Source organism: Vulpes lagopus, chromosome 21, assembly GCF_018345385.1.
Source record: "Vulpes lagopus strain Blue_001 chromosome 21, ASM1834538v1, whole genome shotgun sequence".
Taxonomy (NCBI): Eukaryota; Metazoa; Chordata; class Mammalia; order Carnivora; family Canidae; genus Vulpes; species Vulpes lagopus.
Window position 1 is genome coordinate 27,226,287 of NC_054844.1, and position 21,001 is coordinate 27,247,287.

Below are 21,001 nucleotides of genomic sequence, written 5' to 3' on the forward strand. Positions count from 1 at the left end.
CCCCAGGGAATGCCACAACCAAAATGAAACACTGAGTTCTTCCTTTATTTTAATGGTTTGTCCATGTGAAATCTTATGTGTGCAGCTGCAGGCATATAAATATGGCTGAGAAGCACATATTTGACCCTTAATGGTATAAGTAAATAACCCCCACATGGTATGAAAATAAACAGTATGCAAATCTAACAGGGTTAAACAAATTTTAGTCCTTTGGAGCCTATAATTACTTTTGATCTGCTTTGACAGAAAATTCTCATTGCCTCATTGCTTCTGAGTTTCTGGGCTGGTGGGACTGCTGAGCAGCTGCCTGTACAGGGCCTACTATGTACACGAGATGCTGGAGGTTCCTCAGGTGAAGGCATCTTCACATATTTGGATTGGGATATTAGAAGGACCATCATTATAGAGAAAGCATAATATACAATGTCTTCCCACAAAAATAAACTTTATCCCTAAAATGACTTTCCATCTTGGCTCTCTTTTTCCGTTTTATCTCCTTTCCCTCCTCCTACTGTAATTTGGTACCAACTGGCCTGATACAGTTCTCAGAATGAAAATCCTGACAAACACTTAAAAAAAAAATTAAATAATGCACAATGAAGTGAAAGTAGCATTCCCATGTTCAAAAGCAAATGTAAAGGAGGCTTGGGGATACATCAGTAAACCAAATTTATGCTGATTAAAGAAGGAAGGGAATCAATTTACTTCCTTAACTCAAAACCATAAAGAAGGCAAATCCGCACAGCTACATAGTTTAGTTGTTTCCGCTATATTTAGAGCAGAATATTTAGCAGACGAAGAGGTTCACTCCGTCTCTGTCACCCAGAGTGCTTAAATAAGCCCATGGAACTGGCTCTTATTGTAGAAAAGCCAAGATAATGCACAAGAAATAAAAATAGGATGTGTACTTGTCAAATCTCTTGACAATCAAATGACATGCTTGCCCCCTCCCACTCTGTTCTGCACCTTCTAAGATCAGTTATATTTGCAGACAGAAGAGGTTCCTATTAAAAGGCTGCCAAGACAAGTCTCATTTTTTTTTTTTAATCTTTGTTTAACTCAAAGTTTCCTAAGTTTATTTGATTACGGAATCCTCTCTTCCCCGGTCCCTTCTAGAGCAGCAATGAACACAAAGAACATTCCTGAGAAATAGTATTTTCAGTAAGACATGCCCATGCCAGGTGATGTTCCTCAGGACTGACAAGGGATAGAATCTATTCAGAGGCATATTATGTCCTCCCAAACTCAAAAGTTCTAATTACTCTCAATGGCTGTAGAGGATGTTGGGGAGAGATATGAGAGGACTTGGGAAAAGGAAAACATACGGGCCAGCACATGGCACTGTTGTTTGCTTCTCTCTGGTCATCTTCACTCAGGCAAAGACAACCCGAGGTCCCTGGTAGCCCTATAACCCCTGGCCTCACAGTTCTAAGGGAAGCAAGACCTTGGCTCTCTCTCTCTCTGAGATGCCACTAAGGGATATCAGAACTTTGATGAGAACAAGATGCTCTTGCATCTGCTCATTCTTCACTCCATGGCCACAAAAGTCTCCTAGGAAGCTTGTGTCTAAGAATGTTACAGAAAGCATATCACAGCCAGGACTCAAATTCCTTTTAAAGAAACCTTTTTTTTGGTGGGGGGGGGGGGGTGCAGGAGGAGACATTGAACAAAGTTCTCTGACCTCCCAAAGATTTAAGAGATGTCCAATGAACGCGATATGAGCAATTCTTGTTTCTCTGTTGAGCAGCTATAATAGGAAGCTTCCTGGGGACATCAGCCTTCTTAAAACTCTTTTCCTTATTTCTTTAGGCTTGGGAGTCCTTGAAATCAATGTTTGAGGTGAAAGCACTACCTATGGGAAAGGACAGTCTAAATTCCATAAGATCTTCCACCATGGACTCACTCACCTCTTGAAGCGCCCATCCGCACTCTCAAGCAACTGCCCTTGGCATTGGCTCTCAGCCCACCTTATTCAAATTTATGCTTACTGGCAATCCCACTGTCAAATAGTCATGGACTTTCTTTCTTTTTTAAAGATTTTATTTATTTACTCATGAGAGTCACAGAGAGAGAGAAGCAGAGGCATAGGCAGAGGGAGAAGCAGGCTCCATGTGGGGAGCCTGATGTGGGACTCGATCCCAGGACCCCGGGAACCATGCCCTGAGCCCAAGGCAGACGTTGAACCCCTGAGCCACCCAGGTACCCAGTCATGGACTTTCACATTTCGCTGAATCTAAAAATTTTTTTTTTCTCTCTCTTCTCTTCTAATTCAGAAACTGAATGTAAGTCCACACCTAACTCTCAAAACCAGAAATAAGCAGTGAGAAAGGAAGTAGCGAGAAATAGAAAGAAGCACTCTGACAGAGAGAGGCACTCTGATGGAAGAGGCCTTGACTTGTGCTCCAAGAACTTGTCTGCAGTTGCATTAGCATGAAGCTTAGGACAAAGATTCATGGCCAGCCACAGTCGGGGAAGAGGCTGTATGTTGACAGAGTCCCAACCCAGGGAGGAAGGGGATTGCTCACATCTAGAGTGGCTTACTGAACCTATTCCCACTCAGAGCCCCCACCTGAAAAACATGTGATATTGTGTATTCCTGGTAATAGTAAGCAGACTGCTAGCAATATCCTCTCTCACCGGGTATCTGATTAGGTTCAGCTACTCACAAGCAAGTATTGCATTATTTATAAAACAAAGCTGAATTTCATTAATAGGATTCTTCAATAACTAGGTCAGGAAAAAAATACCACAGTTTATTTTGAGTTTTAGATAAATGTAAATTTTTTTTCTTAAAAGACCTACTCTTCTCTTGTTCACTGAAGACCTATGCTAGGACAGAGGTTATTTTTTGTGTTTGCTTTTTATTTTATTTTTATTTTATTTATTTATGTTTTTAAAGATTTTATTTATTTATTCATGAGAGAGACAGAGAGAGAGAGAGAGGCAGAGACACAGGCAGAGGGAGAAGCAGGCTCCATGCAGGGAGCCCGAGATAGGGACTTGATCCCGGGTCTCCAGGATCAGGCCCTGGACCGAAGCTGGCGCTAAACCCCTAAGCCACCCGGGCTGCCCCTGCTTTTTAAATAAACTTGTGTTTGAATGAGCTTGGGTCTAATTCAATACTGAGGTCTCCAGGAGGATAATTACGTACTAGAAAAATAAACAATTTAAGAGATGTTTATGTTGCTACATCCATTGTCAGAATAAATTAACCCTATCTTGACTTTGACTTCTACAGGAATACTTTATAAAAGTTCTGTTAGTGATTATTCCCTTCCCCATCTAAAAAAAAAGTCTCAACAAAAGCTTCACTAAACTAGGGTGGAGTGGTGATTTTCAGACTTTTTTTTTTTTTTTTTTATGAGTATGAATAGCCATAGGATTTTCCTTCTCACACTCTTACTCAACGTTTGTGCTGGGGGGTTTCTTGCCATTTCTTTATTACTGTCATTTTTTATTTCAGTGAGTTAAATTTTTAAAACTTATTACACAGAAAATATGTTGTATTGCCAAGTAGTCCTAGTGTGTAAGGAAGCTTATTTTTTCTCTTTAAAAATGAAATCTTGGGACACCTGAGATTAAGCATTGGACTCTTGATTTTGGCTCAGGTCATGATCTCAGGCTTGTGAGATAAAGCCCCACATGAGGCTCTGTGTCAGGCATGGAGCCTGCTTAAGAATCTCTCTCTCCCTCTCTCTTTGGGTCTCCCCCCCAAAAAAAAAAATTAAAGTGAAATCTACATATAGAGATACAGTTCTATGAATTGAGGAGAATTTTGGTCAAGTACTGAATAATCTGTATTCTTGGTAAGTACACCTCCAGTTGAGCACATATGGGGTTCTTAATTTTTATCTAGGAACATTTCCTTAAGCAGAACTGATAAAGCACCTATTTAAAAATATTATTATTCCCCTCCATTCCCAGTTACCTTAGCTCTGAGAATCAAAATCAACATGTTATTAGGAGATCATCACTGGGGGTGGGAACAAAAGAAAATGGGTCCCAAGTGACCTAGGATGTATTAAGGATACGTCACACTTTTTCTTCCATCGTCTCATTTAACCCTCCTAATTCTTTAAGTAGAATTACTGTACTATGTTACAGCTGAGGAAAGAAATTGAGTAGATAATAGATTATTAAAAAAAAAAAATAAAATCTCAGAAGCAGTTGTGTTCTTGTGTTAAGAAGACAATTGGCTCCTGTAAATCTATTTATTTTTCCTGACAATCATGAGTCTTTCCACCTTCAGCAAATAAATAACCGCTACCAATTAGAGCTCCCATTTAGAGTAATTTCTCCTTTTTTTCTTTAGCCCATCCATTCAACTATGATCTTATAAGAACTAATTCTCAGGGACAGAAGTAGAATAAACTCAATACTCAGAACACTTTGCTGCTGGGATTCTTATGCACTGGAAAAATATGTTACCCACCATACAAAATAATCATGTTATCTCCAAAAACCACAGCATTCAGAGAGGCTATTTAGAGCCAGCAACACTGAATAAGTGTACAAGATGTACATACACTCTCTCATCTACTGCTCTTAAACTTTAACTCAAGATCAACCTGCAGACCCAGAGACACGAGATGGATGTGACTAAAGTGTGGTATTACATTTTCTTTCAGTCATTTACTTTGAATTTTGTACCATCTGTTCAAAAGTGAAGGATGCTCTTAATTTTTTGTTGGAGTACCTTATACGGCATTTCATTGTGCAAGCGATATTGTATCCTATGCTCCAGTTTGTAATTTCCTTTCAGAATATACACACCCTGATTTATTTGTCTGATTTTCATTCCACACCTTAATTTATTTGAGGTTAACTATGCTAAGGTCAGATGTTTATTTTCTATTTCCTGTTAAAAAAAAAAAATCCAAAAGAAAAACATGTCTGGGAAAAAAATTCAACCATAAAACCTGAACTTCACTGGACTAAAAAAATAACCAAAGTAAACTTTATTTTAGGAGTCAGCAGCATATTTTCAACCAGATTAGTCTCTGGTATTTTTTTTAAGTGCCTGGTTCTTTCCTGTTATAAGATTTGAACAATCATGTCACTAAAATGTACCAGGTGACACTGATTATTGCTCTGCTTCTTTGCTTGTTCGAAATTGCCATTAACACCCAGCAAGTAATCTTGCCACTTTCTTTTTGCATTATACTCTTTCCACCCATTTCAGAAAGCTTTGGGAAAAAAACCTCACATGCAATTTAGGGAAATGTAACACACTCTCCAAAGAGGGCCAACTAAATTATCTGACCTCTCACAATGGATGACCTCTCACAGTGATCCAGGAGGACTCCACCCAGTTGATTTTCCAAGACAATTTAGAGTAAACCCTGTTCTCTGATGCCCTCAGGAAATGAGTCATTTTAAGTGGCTGAATTTTCCTGATTCCTGACAATTTAACTCTAAGGGTTGGGAAATGCATTGAATTAAATACTTCTCTGCTTTTTATTTAACCTTTCTCAGAGGCTTGAGGTGATTATGGTGAACTTTGGTTTCTGGGGCAGATAGTGGGGCTGTTTTGGTGGAGCAGAAATATAACTGTATTTGGAGTCAGAAGCCACGGACTTTCAGAAAAAAAAAAAACAACATATCTAGCTATGAGATTTTGAATTTATGTCTGCCCCTTAGTTGCTTTCTCTATAATAATAAGGTCAATAGCTATTGACCTTCTGTGTAAACAAATGGGTGCCTATGTTAGAAAATGAGATGATGGGTATAAAAATACCCGTCATCATACTTGTTCCACCATAAACAGTTTGTGTTTGGGGTGAGTTGCAGGACCTCTGGGTGGTATTATTTGGTTCCCCCTCCAGCCCTAACGAACCCACGCCAGGCTGAAGCTGCCAGGTCTCCTCTCATATGGATTTCTCACCCTCCAAAAAAAATCATTCTCTTCACTGCTGACAATGGCCTTCGACTTGATCCCATCAGTCAAAAGAACATCCATTATTTCTTCATCACTAATCCAGTGAACACTCAAGTCATCTTGTATCCATCTGTCTCTCCTATGCCGTGGGTTCTCAGATGTGAAGGACGTGCGACTCTCTCCATTTTAAGAATGTAGGAATGTTCTTTGCCAAACCCTCATTCCAAAGCCTGTCAATCCTTCATCATCTAAAGCAAACGATCCCCACAGGCACCAGAGCAATTTCCTCCAAGCCTTTCTGATATGCTCAACACCAAATGGAATTCCAGACACGTGCAATTTTACAAGCTACATCCAAGGTTGTAAGGAGATTCAAAGTCCTGTGTGACAGATCCATGTGCACATGGAGTCTTTACTGTACTGATACTTCATAGCATTACTAGCACTCCAGTTGTATCAACTCGGGAAAAGACGGCAGTGGGCAGAAAAGGGGGTCCCTATTCCTAATCAGTAACTGCCAATGAAGATCATGTGGGATGGGGAGAGAACAGGGTGCATATCCTGAATATCCGCTTCAGGAACTGGTGGTCACCAATGGCAGGAAGTAGGCGTGTTAAACATCTTGTGATGCATTAGACAGTCCTGCATAATGAAGAACTGTCCCATCCACACTGTTGACAGCTCTCCCACTGAGAGATACTGCTGTCATTACAGAGTTGCCCTCTAACTCTAAGGGGGTCTGTGATGTTCTGTGCATTATATCCATCTGGTCTTTCTTTCAATAATCATTTAAACATCTACTAAGCACCTACAATGTGCCAAACCCTCCACTAAGGGACCACAGCAATAAAGAGAAAGGAGTCTTTGCTCTCCAGTAAGTCCTGTGGCAGAAGAGGAAGAGACAGGGACACCAATTTGCTTTAACGCACTGTGATCAGAGCACATAGGGCAGAAAGAGACAAAGTGGAGGGAGGGGGGTGGACAGTATGAGAAGCAGGAGCCCATGGCAGGAGCACTGGTACTCACCAAGGTGTTTCCAGGCCAGATGATGCTTCACCAGCGAGGCAGTAATAGTTGAGAGTTAAGGAAAGGGGAGGAGGGGATATAAGTAGAAAGAGGAAAAAAGTGTTTCAAAGGAGAGAAAGCAAACTATAAAGAACTCAGGAAACAAAACATGTTACTCTGGTTTAAGCACAAATTGGAAAGGAGGGCAATAAAGTCAAGGAACAGGTTTTGGAGAGAAGGTGGTAAGGTGAGTTTCGGTGCAGCGGGAAATGTGTGGAAACATCCAGGAATCAGCTGGAGAGATGGCTCTGATAGAGGAACGTTATGTGGTGAAATGACAGCTTTGAGAGTTGATCAGCATACAGATGCTACCTAAAAGCTTTTGGAACTGAAGAGATCCTCTGGGAGGAAAGCAAAGCTTGAGAAGAGGAGGAGCCTGAGAACTCCTCCATTAAGGGTTTGGAGGAGAGTCTAAAGAAACAGAGGGAAAACCAAGGCAGCATGGAAGCTGACAAATAATTCACTTTAAGGAGGATGGAGCAGTCAACAAAATTAATGCTGCTGAGAGTCAGCAGTGTCCTCTGGAGTTCCCCATATGAGGGCAGCAGGTGCACCTACAGAAAAGAGTCAGTGGTAGAGTGGAAACCACTCACAGGTGGTGGTGGTAGGGGGCTGGCTAACAAGAGGGAAATGAAGGAGAAGACACTGAGACCAACAGGTAAGGGGAAAACAGGAGATGAACAGGCTGGTTTGCATATTTGTTTCAAGAAGAAACTTGAGACTATTTATTTATTTATTTTTAAGGTATTTTATTGCCTGGGTGGCTCAGTTGGTTGAACATCCACCTTGATTTCACCTCTGGTAATGATCTTGGGTTGTGAGATTGAGCCCCATGTTGGTCTCTGTGCTCATCAAGGAGTCTGCTTGCGATTCCCTTTCTCTTTCCCTCTCCCCCTGCTGGTGCACGTGCCCTCTCTCCCACCCATCTCCCACCTCACTCTCTAAAAATAAATAAATGAATCTTTATAGAGAGAGATACAGAGTGTAAGATTGGGGAGGGGAGGGGCAGCGGTAGAGGGAGAGAGAATCTCAAGCAGACTCCCTGCTGAGTGTGGAGCCCAACATGGGGCTTGATTGCACAACCCTCAAGATCATGACCTGAGCAGAAATCAAAAGGCAGACACTCAAGGGCTTGAGTCACCCAGGCACGCCGAGAGTATTTAAATATTAATGGGAAAGTTCCCAGAGAAGTAGATGAAGTGAAGGCTTTAAGAAACAGTTTTAAATAAAATCTCAGGGGAGTTATAAATTAGGGACTCCTGAACATAGGAGAAAGGCAAGATGGGTTTGGGGACAGATTAAATATATGCTCTGTAGAAGTGACTATGGATCTACTTTGGAAAGTTTTTGGTTTTCACACTGTACCTCAGCTGCCATTTAAAAAAATTTCAGGTAATTCACATTCTTAAAAAAAAAAAAAGACCATATAAAGATGTTTACAGGTAGCATTCACCCAATCAACACACACTAAATGCTACGTTCCTGGTATTGTTCTCCAGGCTGTGGATAAAGACCCAAATCTCTACCCTCATGGGGTTTCCCCTCTAGTAGAGGGAGACAGACACTTAAAAAATGAGAAGTACGGGCACCTGGGTGGCTCAGTGGTTGACCATCTGCCTGTGGCTCAGGGCATGATCCCGAGGTCCTGGGATCGAGTTCTGCACTGGGTTCCCCACAGGGAGCCTGCTTCTCCCTCTTCCTATGTCTCTGCCTCTCTCTGTGTGTCTCTCATGAATAAATAAATAAAATCTTTAAAAAAAAAGAGAGAAGTAGGTGAGTGGGTGACAAATGCAATGGAGAAAATGAAGCAAAGAAGAGGAATAGAGTATGTTGGTGGTGACTGCACTCTTGGGTGGGGTGGCCTGGGAAGGCCACATTGACAAGATGACCTAAGTGGGGAACCCCGAAGGAAGGGAAGGAGGCAGCTAGTTAGAGAATGAGGGTGTGTTCCAGGAAGAGGGAATTACAAATTCAGAGTCCCTGGAATAGAAATGTGGCCTGACTGGAATGTATCTGGAGCTGAGCTGGCAGAAAAGTCCCAGGAGGTGAGGTCTGAGAAGGGCAGTGCAGGGCCTGGTAGGAGCCACAGGGGCTCTGAGACAGGAATCTAAGTGAGACACGATGGCCAGTGGAGGTGGACAGAAGTGGTCAGATTTGGGACATACAAATAAATAACACTTAATGAATTTATCACTGCCAGGTATTGGGCACTGCCTTAAGCTTTTTATACGAACTATCTTGTAATCTTCCAACCTTATGAAGTATATGGTGTTACCTCCCATGTTGTCATTTTAACAGAAAATCTAAGTGATATTGTTAAAGCTGTCATATCTGCTTATATAAGAAATTGTAAATTGAGCCGGTTGTGGTGGCTGCTTTCTCACACCACCCAGACACCACTCACGTCTGAGACACTTGTTTCCCATCTGTTGACAGTTCACAGCTGAGTCTTCTCAGGAACTGCCTCACCCCAGGCTACCCTCCCTGCCTGGGGCAGTGACTGGTTCATAAGGGGATGTAAAGATTCCATCCCTTGCCATTCACGGCAATCCTGAGGGGCGCTCGCAGCTCCAGAGCTTCCTAGGTGTCAGCTGAGGCCCAGGAATTGCCCTGCTTGTCAACTCTCCCTCTGCCCATCCTGCTCCCCTGGCTTCCTTCCCTAACATTCCAGAGAGCACTTCTTAATGGACTTCCTGCATGCAGATCCCCGCCTGGGATTCTGTTTCCTGGGGAAGCACAGTGAGTTTCTGAAGTGAAAGAGAGGTATAAGGCAGGAAAAAAAAAATAAAAAGCAAAAAACAAAGCACCCCCCCCCCCCCCCCCCCGGCCACCACCAAACCAGACAGCAAAATGTTCTTGAATAGAAATTACAGAACTTTCATTCAGAAATTTAGTCTGTAAGTATGGCCACAAAGTCACTAACTTCTAGTTTTCTAAATGAAATAGTGTTTAATTTCTTGGATTTAATGAGTAAAACTGCTAGACTTCATTAACACAAAATATAGTGAAGCTATTAATTTTCATCAACAAAACTAATTTCAAGTGTCTATTTGTGATACTGGGAAGTGCACTTAGACTTTTATAAGTGAAAATACCACACTGGCAAAAGAGCCCATCTCCACATGTTAAACCTGGTTAACAAATGGTCCTGGAGTTTTAATTCTTTCCAGAAATACATGACAGCTGGTATCCAAGGTCACTTAATAACACTCATAAGAGTTATTTTAAATGTTCACTTAAAATTGATTTAATGAAGGACTTTTAAAATAAGCATTATATCCTGATTTAAAAAAAAAAATGTTCAAACTCCACCAGCTTCATAGATAGCATTTTTCAAAGGAGTTATAATAATGTTATTGATGTATTCAGGACATCAGTGAACAGTGAGTTAATTACACATGGTTAGATTTTGTTAGACTATGATACAGGGTTTCCTTGATTCTTTTATTACTTCCCTTTTTTCCATATGCACTTATACAGTCTAATAGAGTCTCCTTGCAGAGTTCCAGTTATCAACACAGCAGGGAATGCAAAGAATGCTATCAATGGTTACTACTATCATGACGAGTCTCTATTTTATGCATTAAAAATTTATGCATTAAAAATTCCAATCAAAAAGATTTTAGTTCTATCCTTTCCCACGTGGTAGGCAATTAAATTGCTAGTGGCAATTTCTTTGGGACAGGAGCAATAAAAGCATATTTCTTCCCCTTTACTTATATCAATAAAAAAAAGCCTGGTTTGGGGATCCCTGGGTGGCTCAGAGGTTTAGCGCCTGCCTTTGGCCCAGGGCGCAATCCTGGAGTCCTGGGATCAAGTCCTGCGTTGGGCTCCCTGCATGGAGCCTGCTTCTCCCTCTGTCTGTCTCTGCCTCTCTCTCTCTCTCTCTCTCTATCATGAATAAATAAATAAATCTTAAAAAAATCCTGGTTTTCAGGCTTCTTTTTCTGTTTAGAACATCAATAACTGGGGCACCTGTTGGTTAAGAGTCTGCCTTTGGCTCAGGTCACAATCCTGGAGTCCTGGGATGGAGCCCCACACTGAACTCTTTGCTCAGTGGGGAGCCTGCTTCTCCCTCTGCCTGCCGCTCCCCCTGATTATGCTTTCTCTCTGTTAAATAAATGAATCTTTAAAAAATAAAAAAAGAACCTCAACAACAGATATACTGGGAGTGGATAAGGCTAAGGGTCCCATGGCTGCCCAAGCACACTTGAGTACTGTCATGGAAGGGTAATGCACCTCCTGCTTGATAGGAGTATGGGAAGGTGGAAATCTTAGATGATTTACTGTGTATTTCATGGTGAAACCATACCTGTGAGGGGGATGGGGGAAAGCAGCAGTCTGGGTAACTGAAGATCATAGCCCTTGTATCAGGGATGGAATCCTGCAGAGGGGTGATATCCAATCACCTGGGATGCATGACTAGATCTGGGTATGGGAGGTGCTTATCATAGTAGGCTGGGAGGAAGAGGGTATCCCAGTGAACAATGTTCCATGGATATGGAATAATTTGCTGGTGACAGTAAGGAGACTTTCCTGACCCACCTGGACAAAGGTGAACTCTATTCCTTCCCAGGTGCAGGGTTCTTGATGGCCAGCCCATTTTAACCAACCAAGAACTGGGTCATGCAGTGAATTTAAATATAAGATGAAAAACAATTTCCATAACTCTATCACCTGTAGTGAAAACTATTTTAAAACTGCCTCTTTGGGGTACCTGGGTGGCTCAGAGGTTAAATGTTTGCCTTTGGCTCAGGTTGTGATCCCTGGGTCCTGAGATCAAGTCCTGAATTAGGCTCCCCTCAGGGAGCCTGCTTCTCCTTCTGCCTATATCCCTGGCTCTCTCTGTGTGTCTCTCATGAATAAATAAAGTCTTTAAAAAAATAAAAAATAAAGATAAATAAAATAGTTTCTTCACTATGTTGTACTCTTCTCTGTAAAACATATTGGTGGTTGTCCACAACTTAATAAACTTTCCCTGTAAGTCTGGGCCTTTTTGACCCTGTGAGTTGAGTTGAATGACCAACAGACAATCGTGTTTATTAACAAATTTATTGCAGTTGTAGTTTTTATTGCAGTTGTGTAATGTAATAAAATATTTTTCAAACTGATAAAATAGAAGTGAAAAAGTTATTCTATGAAAACTAAGTAAATACTCTAAAATTCTCAAAAAAGGGAATTTGCTCAAGAAATTGCTGTTGAATTAGATGAAAAACATCTGTAAAATCTATAGGAGAAAAATCAGGAAAATCTCACAGTCATTACATCTTTCTTCCACTTTAAAGTATCAAAATCATCAGACAAATGATTTATGGATGTGATTTTGCAGATTATAATCATTAAACTCTTACCCAAAGGAAAAAGGTTGGTTTGACATTTCAAGATTGGTGAATAGATGTACATGTGAAATTTTGGGATACAATAAATCATTCAAGAGTGTGCATAATTTGTTTTATTATTTTCCCCTTTTAACTAACTTTTTAAACTAATCAACAAACTACCGGCCAACTACACATTCAGTATCTGCTGCACTTTATCCAGGCAGGGCTACTATCTCTCCTTTTGGACTTATTGGATGAATTATTTCATGGGCATTTTTGTCAGGAAGAGCTGACATACTGGGTGGTTTCTCAACTTTCTACTCAGCTAACATGAGGTGGAATGGTAGAAACTTTTCCAGTTTTAAGCAATGGTCAGAAAGTTTTGGCGGCACACAGCAGATCCACCAGTGGTGTTCTGATTCTGAACCATATAGAATCTCAAACTTTATAAAACCTGGAATAGGTATAAACATGACAGCTGCCCTTCATAGCAAAGCAAAGCTGACACTTCTGTTAATAAAGGATGAGAAAAGAGTTCTTTTCTTCCATCTTCCTTTGATGATTTGTTTTTTGTCTTTTTTTTTTGATTTGGGTCTTAATCTGAATCTATAACCTCAGTGGCAGCATTTTCCAGGGGAGATTTCCCTTGCACTACAAAAATATAATAAATGAGGTACACCAAAAGGGAGGAGAAATTAGTAGTACTTGCATCTCATTTTAAAAATACAGTAAGAAAAAAAAAATAAAAAATAAAAAATAAAAATACAGTAAGGTTGGGGTGCCGGGTGGCTCCGTGGATTAATCATAATCAGCCAGCTCTTGATTTCAGCTCAGGTCATGATCTCAGGATCATGGGATTGAGCCCCGCATCGGGCTCCCCACTTAGTGGGGAGTCTGGTCCAGCATTCTCTCTCTCTCTCTCTCTCTCTCTCTCCCTCTCTCTTTCCCTCTCTCTCTGAAATAAATCTTTTTTAAAAACATAGAATAAGGTTTAAAAGAAGCAGAATATTCATGTCATATATAATTACCAATTTAATGTGGCATTATTTCTAGAATTATAAGACAGCCAAAATGATATTGGTATAGATACAACCCTAATGACTAATTTCATCACCGCCTTTGGGATCTACACAGTCATTAAAACAGAAATGGATAATTGTTGGGACTGATTTCAGATAATAGCACCGTTATCCCTGCACATTTCTCTAGTCACTGTCTTTCTTGCTGTGTGCAAATGTGGAAAATATCAAATACAATGAAGCTAAAATAGGGACGAGGTAGTTGGGAAGGGGAGAATCAACTTCAGCAAAGAAATTTTAGGATACAATAAATTAGCAAAGAAAGAGCAGTATCAAAATAAGGGCAACCTAGGATACCTGGGTGGTTCAGTTGGTTTGGCATCTGACTCTTGGTTTCAGCTCAGGTCATGATCTCAGGGTTGTGAGATCGAGCCCCAGAGTCAGGCTCTGAGCCAAGTGTGGAACCTGCTTGAGATTCTCTCTTGCACTCTCCTGCTGCCCCACCCCCTCCACCGTTCATGCGCATGCTCTGGCTCTCTAAAAAAATTAATTTAAAAAATAAGTGCAATCTTCTAGTCACCTAGGATGAATAATCATCAAAATGATGAATAGTCCTAGTATTTTCCTCTTCTCTCTAACACAACAAGTGACAATTTATTTAAATTAAAAGACAAAACAAAACACCCACACCATTGAAAATTCACCACAGAGATATCCACACAAAAATGATGCTACTTAAATCAGAAGCATTTTGAGACTGGTCTGAGAGGATGAAATATTTCACTAATTACTATGCAGTGTATTTATAGCTCTAATTGTTTTTCCCCCACTTCTCAAAGGACATGTTTCTTCCAGAAGTACAGTTGCTGAAGCAAACATTTATTTTTATTGTTCCATGGGAAAAAAGCGGTAGTACCCAACCAGCTACTATAATTCTGTAAAATCAGCTGCTGGAGAATTTTGTGTAATTTATATCTTTGCCCCAAGCTGTGCCTTAGGGTCTGTCTTATTTTTCTGTTTGAACTTGACAGAAAACAGTCTGTTAGAATGCAACAAATTTTAAAGGATACTGGTAATACCTCCTTTCAACCACTATTTTTCAGACAAACTTACTGTTCTCTTCTCTTCAAGAATGTCACCTAAAATCCCGAAACATTAATTAATCATTAAGCCAAAACATACTTTATTTGTACCCTTGAAGGAATATGCCTCTTTAAAAATTTCATCTCCTCATTGCAAAAATAATACACGTTCATTATAGAACATCTGGAGCACAAAATAAAGTATACAGAAAAAAATTAAGCCATAATCTCACAACTAGAGATAAGTATTGTAAACATTTGGGTAAGCTGATTCCAGGGAAAGAATATAATTCCTTATTAAATCCTAAAAATGATCTTCTATTCCTTAATAAAAACTCCTTTTCCTCAAAAAAGGTTTTGTTATAATTTTCCTTTGGGACATGCATTTCTTGTATCTTTGGAAAAGTATCTGATGGTGAACTTGATGTGCACAGCCTAAAATTTTCACCATACTGAATACTAAATAAGAGAGCCTAATGTCTGAAAGATTTTGATTCATGAACAATACATTTATGTAAGAGCATTGTTCAAAAGGATAATTTTACAAAGCGGGTCAGTTACTTTAAGAATGATGATTTCACTCTTTTTTTTATGATTTTATTTATTTACTCATGAGAGACAGAGAGAGAGAGGCAGAGACACAGGCAGAGGGAGAAGCAGGCTCCATGCAGGGAGCTTGACACGGGATTCGATCCCAGGACCCCAGGATCATGACCTGAGCTGAAGGCAGTGCCACCCAGGCTGCCTAAGAATGATGATTTCAAACTAAACTTTGAGATAATCCTAGTATGTGCTTCAGGGAAATGTAGTTTTGTTTGCTACATATACTTTAAGCATATCCCAAAGCGGAACGGTTATCAGAAAATTCAGCCAAATGTGGGCCAGTCTGTAGGAGCATGGAAACCTCTTTAAAAAGCTTCCGCAAGCCTCATAGTACTCAATAAACACCTTTCTTTGTTTTGCCCATGTCTAGAGACTCCGGGGCTATGTATAGTTCTCATATCTCCACATGTTCTAGGTTAAAGACATTCATCATGTGGGATCTTTTAGATAAGACCATCTTGAAAGTCAGAGTTGTGATTTTGAGTACTCAAGAGCAGCGCAGACTGCTGCTGGACATGCAGGATTGATCTGCAGTTTCTCATAAAGTGACATCTAAAGCTTTGTTTGCTACAGTCTCTTCCAAATGAATACAAGGAGAGGAGTACAAAGAGAGTGTCAGGGCTGTTCATCTACATATGCACATACACACATATTTGCGTACACACACACCCCTTATTAACATATTCCCCATATGGTAATCAAGTATCTTCTAGTTCTCTATTTAATACAACCATCAGGGTATTTCATTTCTATACTCAAATGTCTTTATATAAATCCTTTCTGACAATGAGAAACCTAAAAGTGGGAGACTTCATTGGAATACATGTTCAGAGAATTTGCAGTGTATTTTTGACAACCGACTCCTGTTTGCCTGTATGTGTATATTCAACCGAGGAGCACACCTCATTGAGGAGTGGGCAGCAATGGAAACTTCTGCAGAAAACCGCCAAGAATTCGAAGCAACGCAGTTACTACATTCACAGCAGATTCGAGCACTGAGCCAAGAGATGGAGAGTCCAGGATCCTTACCCCCTCCAAGGAGATGTCCGGTGTCCACCACCCCCTGACACACTGGGAGGGTGGGCGAACAACAAGGGCCTGAGAAGCACAGCAGTGGACAATATACATATAGGATGCTTACCTGAGGGCAGTTCTGTAGTGAGAGATCGCTTCCCGGTTCCGACCCTGGTCCTTCAGGAAATTGGCGTAGTTGTAGTGAACCTTGGCATTGTGGGGCAGGGTTTGAACTCCAGACCTATAATTAGCACAAAGGAAAAAAAAAGAGCAACAAAGAATACTGTTGGGTTTTTTTCATATTTTACTCAACTTCATGAACCTGCATTTGGAATGTCTTACATCCATCTAAAGCCAGGTTTTCCAAAATTGGAAACCTGCATTATGTGGCTTACTGAACGTGCTTCTATGGAAAACAACGGAGCAGTGTGTGGTTGTGCACAACTAAACAAACATGCTAACTGGATATGAAGCAGAGGTGGTCGCATAGGGTGATAGATAATTCTCTGGAGAACAAACCTGCATGCTCAGGTTCATTCAGTTTCTTTCCTTCCTTGCTTTTGTTCACTTAGAACCTTCCTTTAGAAAAAATTGAGAGCGTCCACAAGAACAAATCATTACAAGAGGGATGACTATGGACTGGCCTTCCTATTATGTTTTACTGGAAATTAACATTTCCGATGTTCCCAGCCTGGGCTAATTTAAAAAATAAATAAATAAATGCAAGGATAATTATTTTACAAATTGCAGATAAGGGAAAGAGGTTTTGCTCAAAAAGGTAAAAACTGTGCTTACACGGTCACTGTATTAGTCTGCTTGGGCTGCCATAACCCAATGCCTGGGGAATCCCTACAGTGTAAGAGCGAAACTTTGAAGATAATTGGAGGGGCCTGAGGGGGCAGAAAGTGGTCTGTTTCTTATTTGTAACTAGTCCACACATTTAACATGCACAAGATTATACAGCTGGTAAGTGGCAGAGGTGGGATTCTAGAGGATTCTAGTTTGGTTTTAGAGTCCCTTGTTCCCTCAATGAGCAGGGACGAGGTGGCAGGGGAATGATGAAAGGAGATGAGTTGGAGGCCCACTTGGGAAGAAAAGTCTTGGAATTTGCATGGATTATATATGGGTGGGGGACAGCTGACGAGAGAGAGAGCAAGGAGAAAAGCACGTAACCTAGTTTCTGGGCCACTCTAATGTACTACTGCCTCTCCCAGATAATATACTTTCATTTAGTTTTTAATTTAAAGGTAAGATTAACAGAAGGATTTCATACAAAGTGTTAAAAATCTGTTGGGATATGTAAGGGCTTTGTAATCTTTTTGCTGAACTTTCACTGAAATAACAGGTTCCTTAGGGCCAGCAAAGACAGTCCCACTTAAAACCCACTGGCTGGGAGCTTGAGGAACTCTCCAGGGACAGAACTTACCAGGCGTGCAAGAGGCTAGAGACTGACCCAAGGGCAACATTATCTGAAAGCAGCAGACTCCAAATTTATGCAGGCTGCTTCAGGGACCTCAAATGTGTTGCAGGTACCTAGGATTATTTTTGATGGCTGGGGTGTGGCTAAATATAGGCTAAATCTATATCAGGAGCAGTCAAGCCCCAGATCCCCATCCTTACGCTGCATATATAAGTGACTTTTTTTCATTATTCTTTCCCCATCCCAGCAAAAGGCAGGAATTTTACTCTCTGAAAAAGTTGAGTTAGAGGGATCCTGCACTCAGGAACAACAGATATTTCTGAGCAAAGAGAGGAGAGTTGTATCTCAAAGGTAGATCATGTGAAGATCTGTATTCTGAACACCGAGTTCTCAGTTTGTCTCCCTTATAAAACTCTCTGATACTAGCAGCCAGGATTGAACCCCTAGGGAGGAGTCTGGACAAATCTTCTCAGTAAAAACTGACGCGCCCAAGACAAAAGATTTATAAATGCTGACATTTGGGTGCTCCCATGAAATCATTGGTATCCTTTAATCACCCTATGGTGAGCCCCAACAGCTGCCACATAGAGCTGGGATTTTAATCCATATTTAAAATGGATACTAAGCAAAGTGAATTTAGTCACAGGGGAAGAATTTGGGTCAGAGTGACAGTAATGGCTTTAAATTTTTTTCCAATTTCTATCCAGGAAAATTTCTGATTTTTCTACCCAGGACTAAGTAGTGCATGGTAATGGGCAGATTTTAAAGGTAACTTTGATTTCAGCATGGGCATAACTGGCATATTGGAATTGATCCTTCCCTCTGTGTGACTAGTATGGTGACTCTAATTTACGTATCGCCCAAAGAACAGACAATTAGGTCTGTGGAAACACGGTCCTTGCAAAGATCAGGGCATTGTTCAGTGATACCCAGAGGAAGTAATGATATTCATAACAGGCAAGCAGATGTGGGTGGAGTAACTCGAATCCTAAGAACGCGCTGCTTTTTCCATTGTTGTTTTTTTGACCTTGATGTTCTCTCTGTGATATTTTTCTGCTACGTTTTTCCAGTCTCTCATTTTACAATGAGTACTTTGTGGAAAAAGGGAAACAAACAACTGGCCAAAGGCAAAACTTTCCACGTAGCTGTAACTGGCCAGGCTGCTCTGGCTTCCAGAGCCAGTCTCCTTCATTTGTTCTACTGATGCTATGATTTTGTAGCCCTGATCATTTTAGTGGAAACAGGCAGCTTCCGTATATTTACTCTACAAAGACACGCAGTATTCATTAATTATACAGTTAGATCTCAATCCTTATTAATAATCCCAATGATGATGACAAAGAAAAATCTCTTTTCAACTCATGATCTTAATTCATGTACCTCATATTTCTCCCCCACACCTCTCATCTGCACAATAGTTGAAAAATAACAGAAATAACAAAAAAGCCACTTCTCTCAGGTGTATCTCCCAGTTTCTTGGACATCAATTGTTTTACTGGCATCACTGAAGAATAGGTCACTAGAACCATCCCCAAATTCTTGATTAGAAAACAAACATTAAAAAATAAAATTAATGAGCAGCGTTCAGCCAGAGGCTAACAGCAAAAGTAAGGAGGATTTGTGGTTCTCTTCATTTCTGACCCTGCTTTGACCTGAAGTTGCACAATGCCACACTCTGGATGGCTAGTACTCATGAAATGGGCCCATTTTGAATCAAATTCTAGGCTAAGCACCCATTTCCATGGATTATTTCCTTTTATCCCTTCAATAACCTATTGGATGGGTAGAATTCTTATTCTCCCACAATACAGAAGAGGAAATTAAAGTTCACAGAGATTAAGACTTTTCTCTAAAGTTACAGACCCTAGAAAGTAGTTGAGCAAAGATTTCAACTAACACATGGTCAGAACCATTCCTGAAGCTAATCAACATTTGATGCTAAACCAGAAAGGTACCACAGGATATAGTAACATTGTAATTTTCACTATCACAATGTTTATCTCATTGGTAAGCAAAATACAGCCCTGTGGGCCCCAGGTGCACAGTGTGTTTACTATCATCTTTGGCATCTTTCCTGAGACAACAGCAGAGTTGAGTAGTTGCAAAAGAGACCATATGGCCCACAAAGACTAAAATATTTACCATCTACTCCTTTACAGAAGAATTTACCAATCTTCAGTATATATTCTCTGACCCAGGAATTTGGCTGATCTCTCTGGTTCAAGCAATTCAGAAAGGAAGACAGAAATGTGTTTCCTACAGAGATGGAGAATAGCGTAGGCCATAAATTCTTAACTGATGGTCCATGGATCATTTGGATAGTTCATGAATGGGAATCAGAGACCCTTATCTAGATGCAAATAAAAAAAATGGTGTCTCTGCCTTTATAGGTATTTCGAAGATTTGGGGCATTGAGAGGATTTTACCAAATTGTGTTATTACAGTGTTATTTACTCCAAACAAATGTAAAATTCTTGGCTGTTACCACGCCCAGCTGGAGCTGTGAAGTTACCCACTTCCCAGGACAGGATAGCAGAACAGTTTCTTGTTATAAAGAATTAAAGAAAATATATCTTGCAGTATGATTATGAACCAATCCCTCCCTCTCTCTTTTTTATACTGGGCATAGTTTTAGTTAGAAAACAAAAGTAAAAAATAAGCGTAGCAAAGCTCATGTATTCTTTTTATATCAAATTCTGGTTCATATCCTGGCTCCTCCTCTTCACAGCTATTTCAGCTTGAACCAATTACTCTCCTTGAGCCTCTGATTAAGACAAAAGTGCTGGCTTCTTATGCTTTTGTGTGTAAGGTCATTGCCAGTGGAACTACAAAGCTGCGAGGGGGCCCTACATCTACCTCCTAAAAATACATCATGCGGTGGGATCTTTTTTGTAAGAGAAGGCCTCAGCTGGAAAAGCTGGGACTTAACTGAAATTTGGATCTTCTCCAACACAAAGGTCTGTCCTAAGATACTCTGTAAGACCGTTCATAGTGTTGCCAAGTAAAACCACCCCGTGTAATAAGAGAGGCCTTAATGAGACCCTATGGCCAAGGAATGGTCAATAAATTCACTGTTCAGAACTGAGAAGAGGGGGATCCCTGGGTGGCTCAGCGGTTTAGCGCCCGCCTTTGGCCCAGGGCATGATCCTGGAGTCCCGAGATCGAGTCCCACATCGGGATCCCTGCATGGAGCCTGCTTCACCCTCTGCCTGTGTCTCTCTGCCTCTCTCTCTCTCTCTGTCTCTCATGAATAAATAAAATCTTAAAAAAAAAAAAAAAAGAACTCAGGAGAAACCAGAAGGAGGACCTCTGTGAGGGACATCACCTTATCTAGAACTGTAATAAATTTTTCTTACTCCAATCAGCCAGCTCTTGGTTTTAATCATTATGGCTCATTTAGGTTGTCTTCATCCTTATGTACTCAGTTCAGGTCTATAGGAGAACTGTTCCTGAAGGCCTGGGTTGTTCTTAGCAGCCTGCCTATACTTAGAGTGTCCTGCTTCCTCTGTCTACCACTTGCTACATTATATAAACTGTGTTTATGTGTCTGACGCCCAGGTAGACTTTGAGGTCCTCTACAGATAATCTTCCTCCCTCTC

General features: G+C 40.6%; 1 protein-coding gene across 3 annotated transcripts in view; it reads right to left on the bottom strand.

Moving 5' to 3' along the window:
- Positions 1 to 21,001, bottom strand: part of TMTC1 (transmembrane O-mannosyltransferase targeting cadherins 1) — a 265,261-nt gene that overhangs the window by 53,329 nt on the left and 190,931 nt on the right. For all 3 annotated transcript variants that reach the window (XM_041735889.1, XM_041735890.1, XM_041735888.1), the window contains one exon: positions 16,110 to 16,223. In XM_041735889.1, the coding sequence (XP_041591823.1) occupies positions 16,110 to 16,223 (114 nt within the window). The remainder of the gene's footprint in view (positions 1 to 16,109; positions 16,224 to 21,001) is intronic.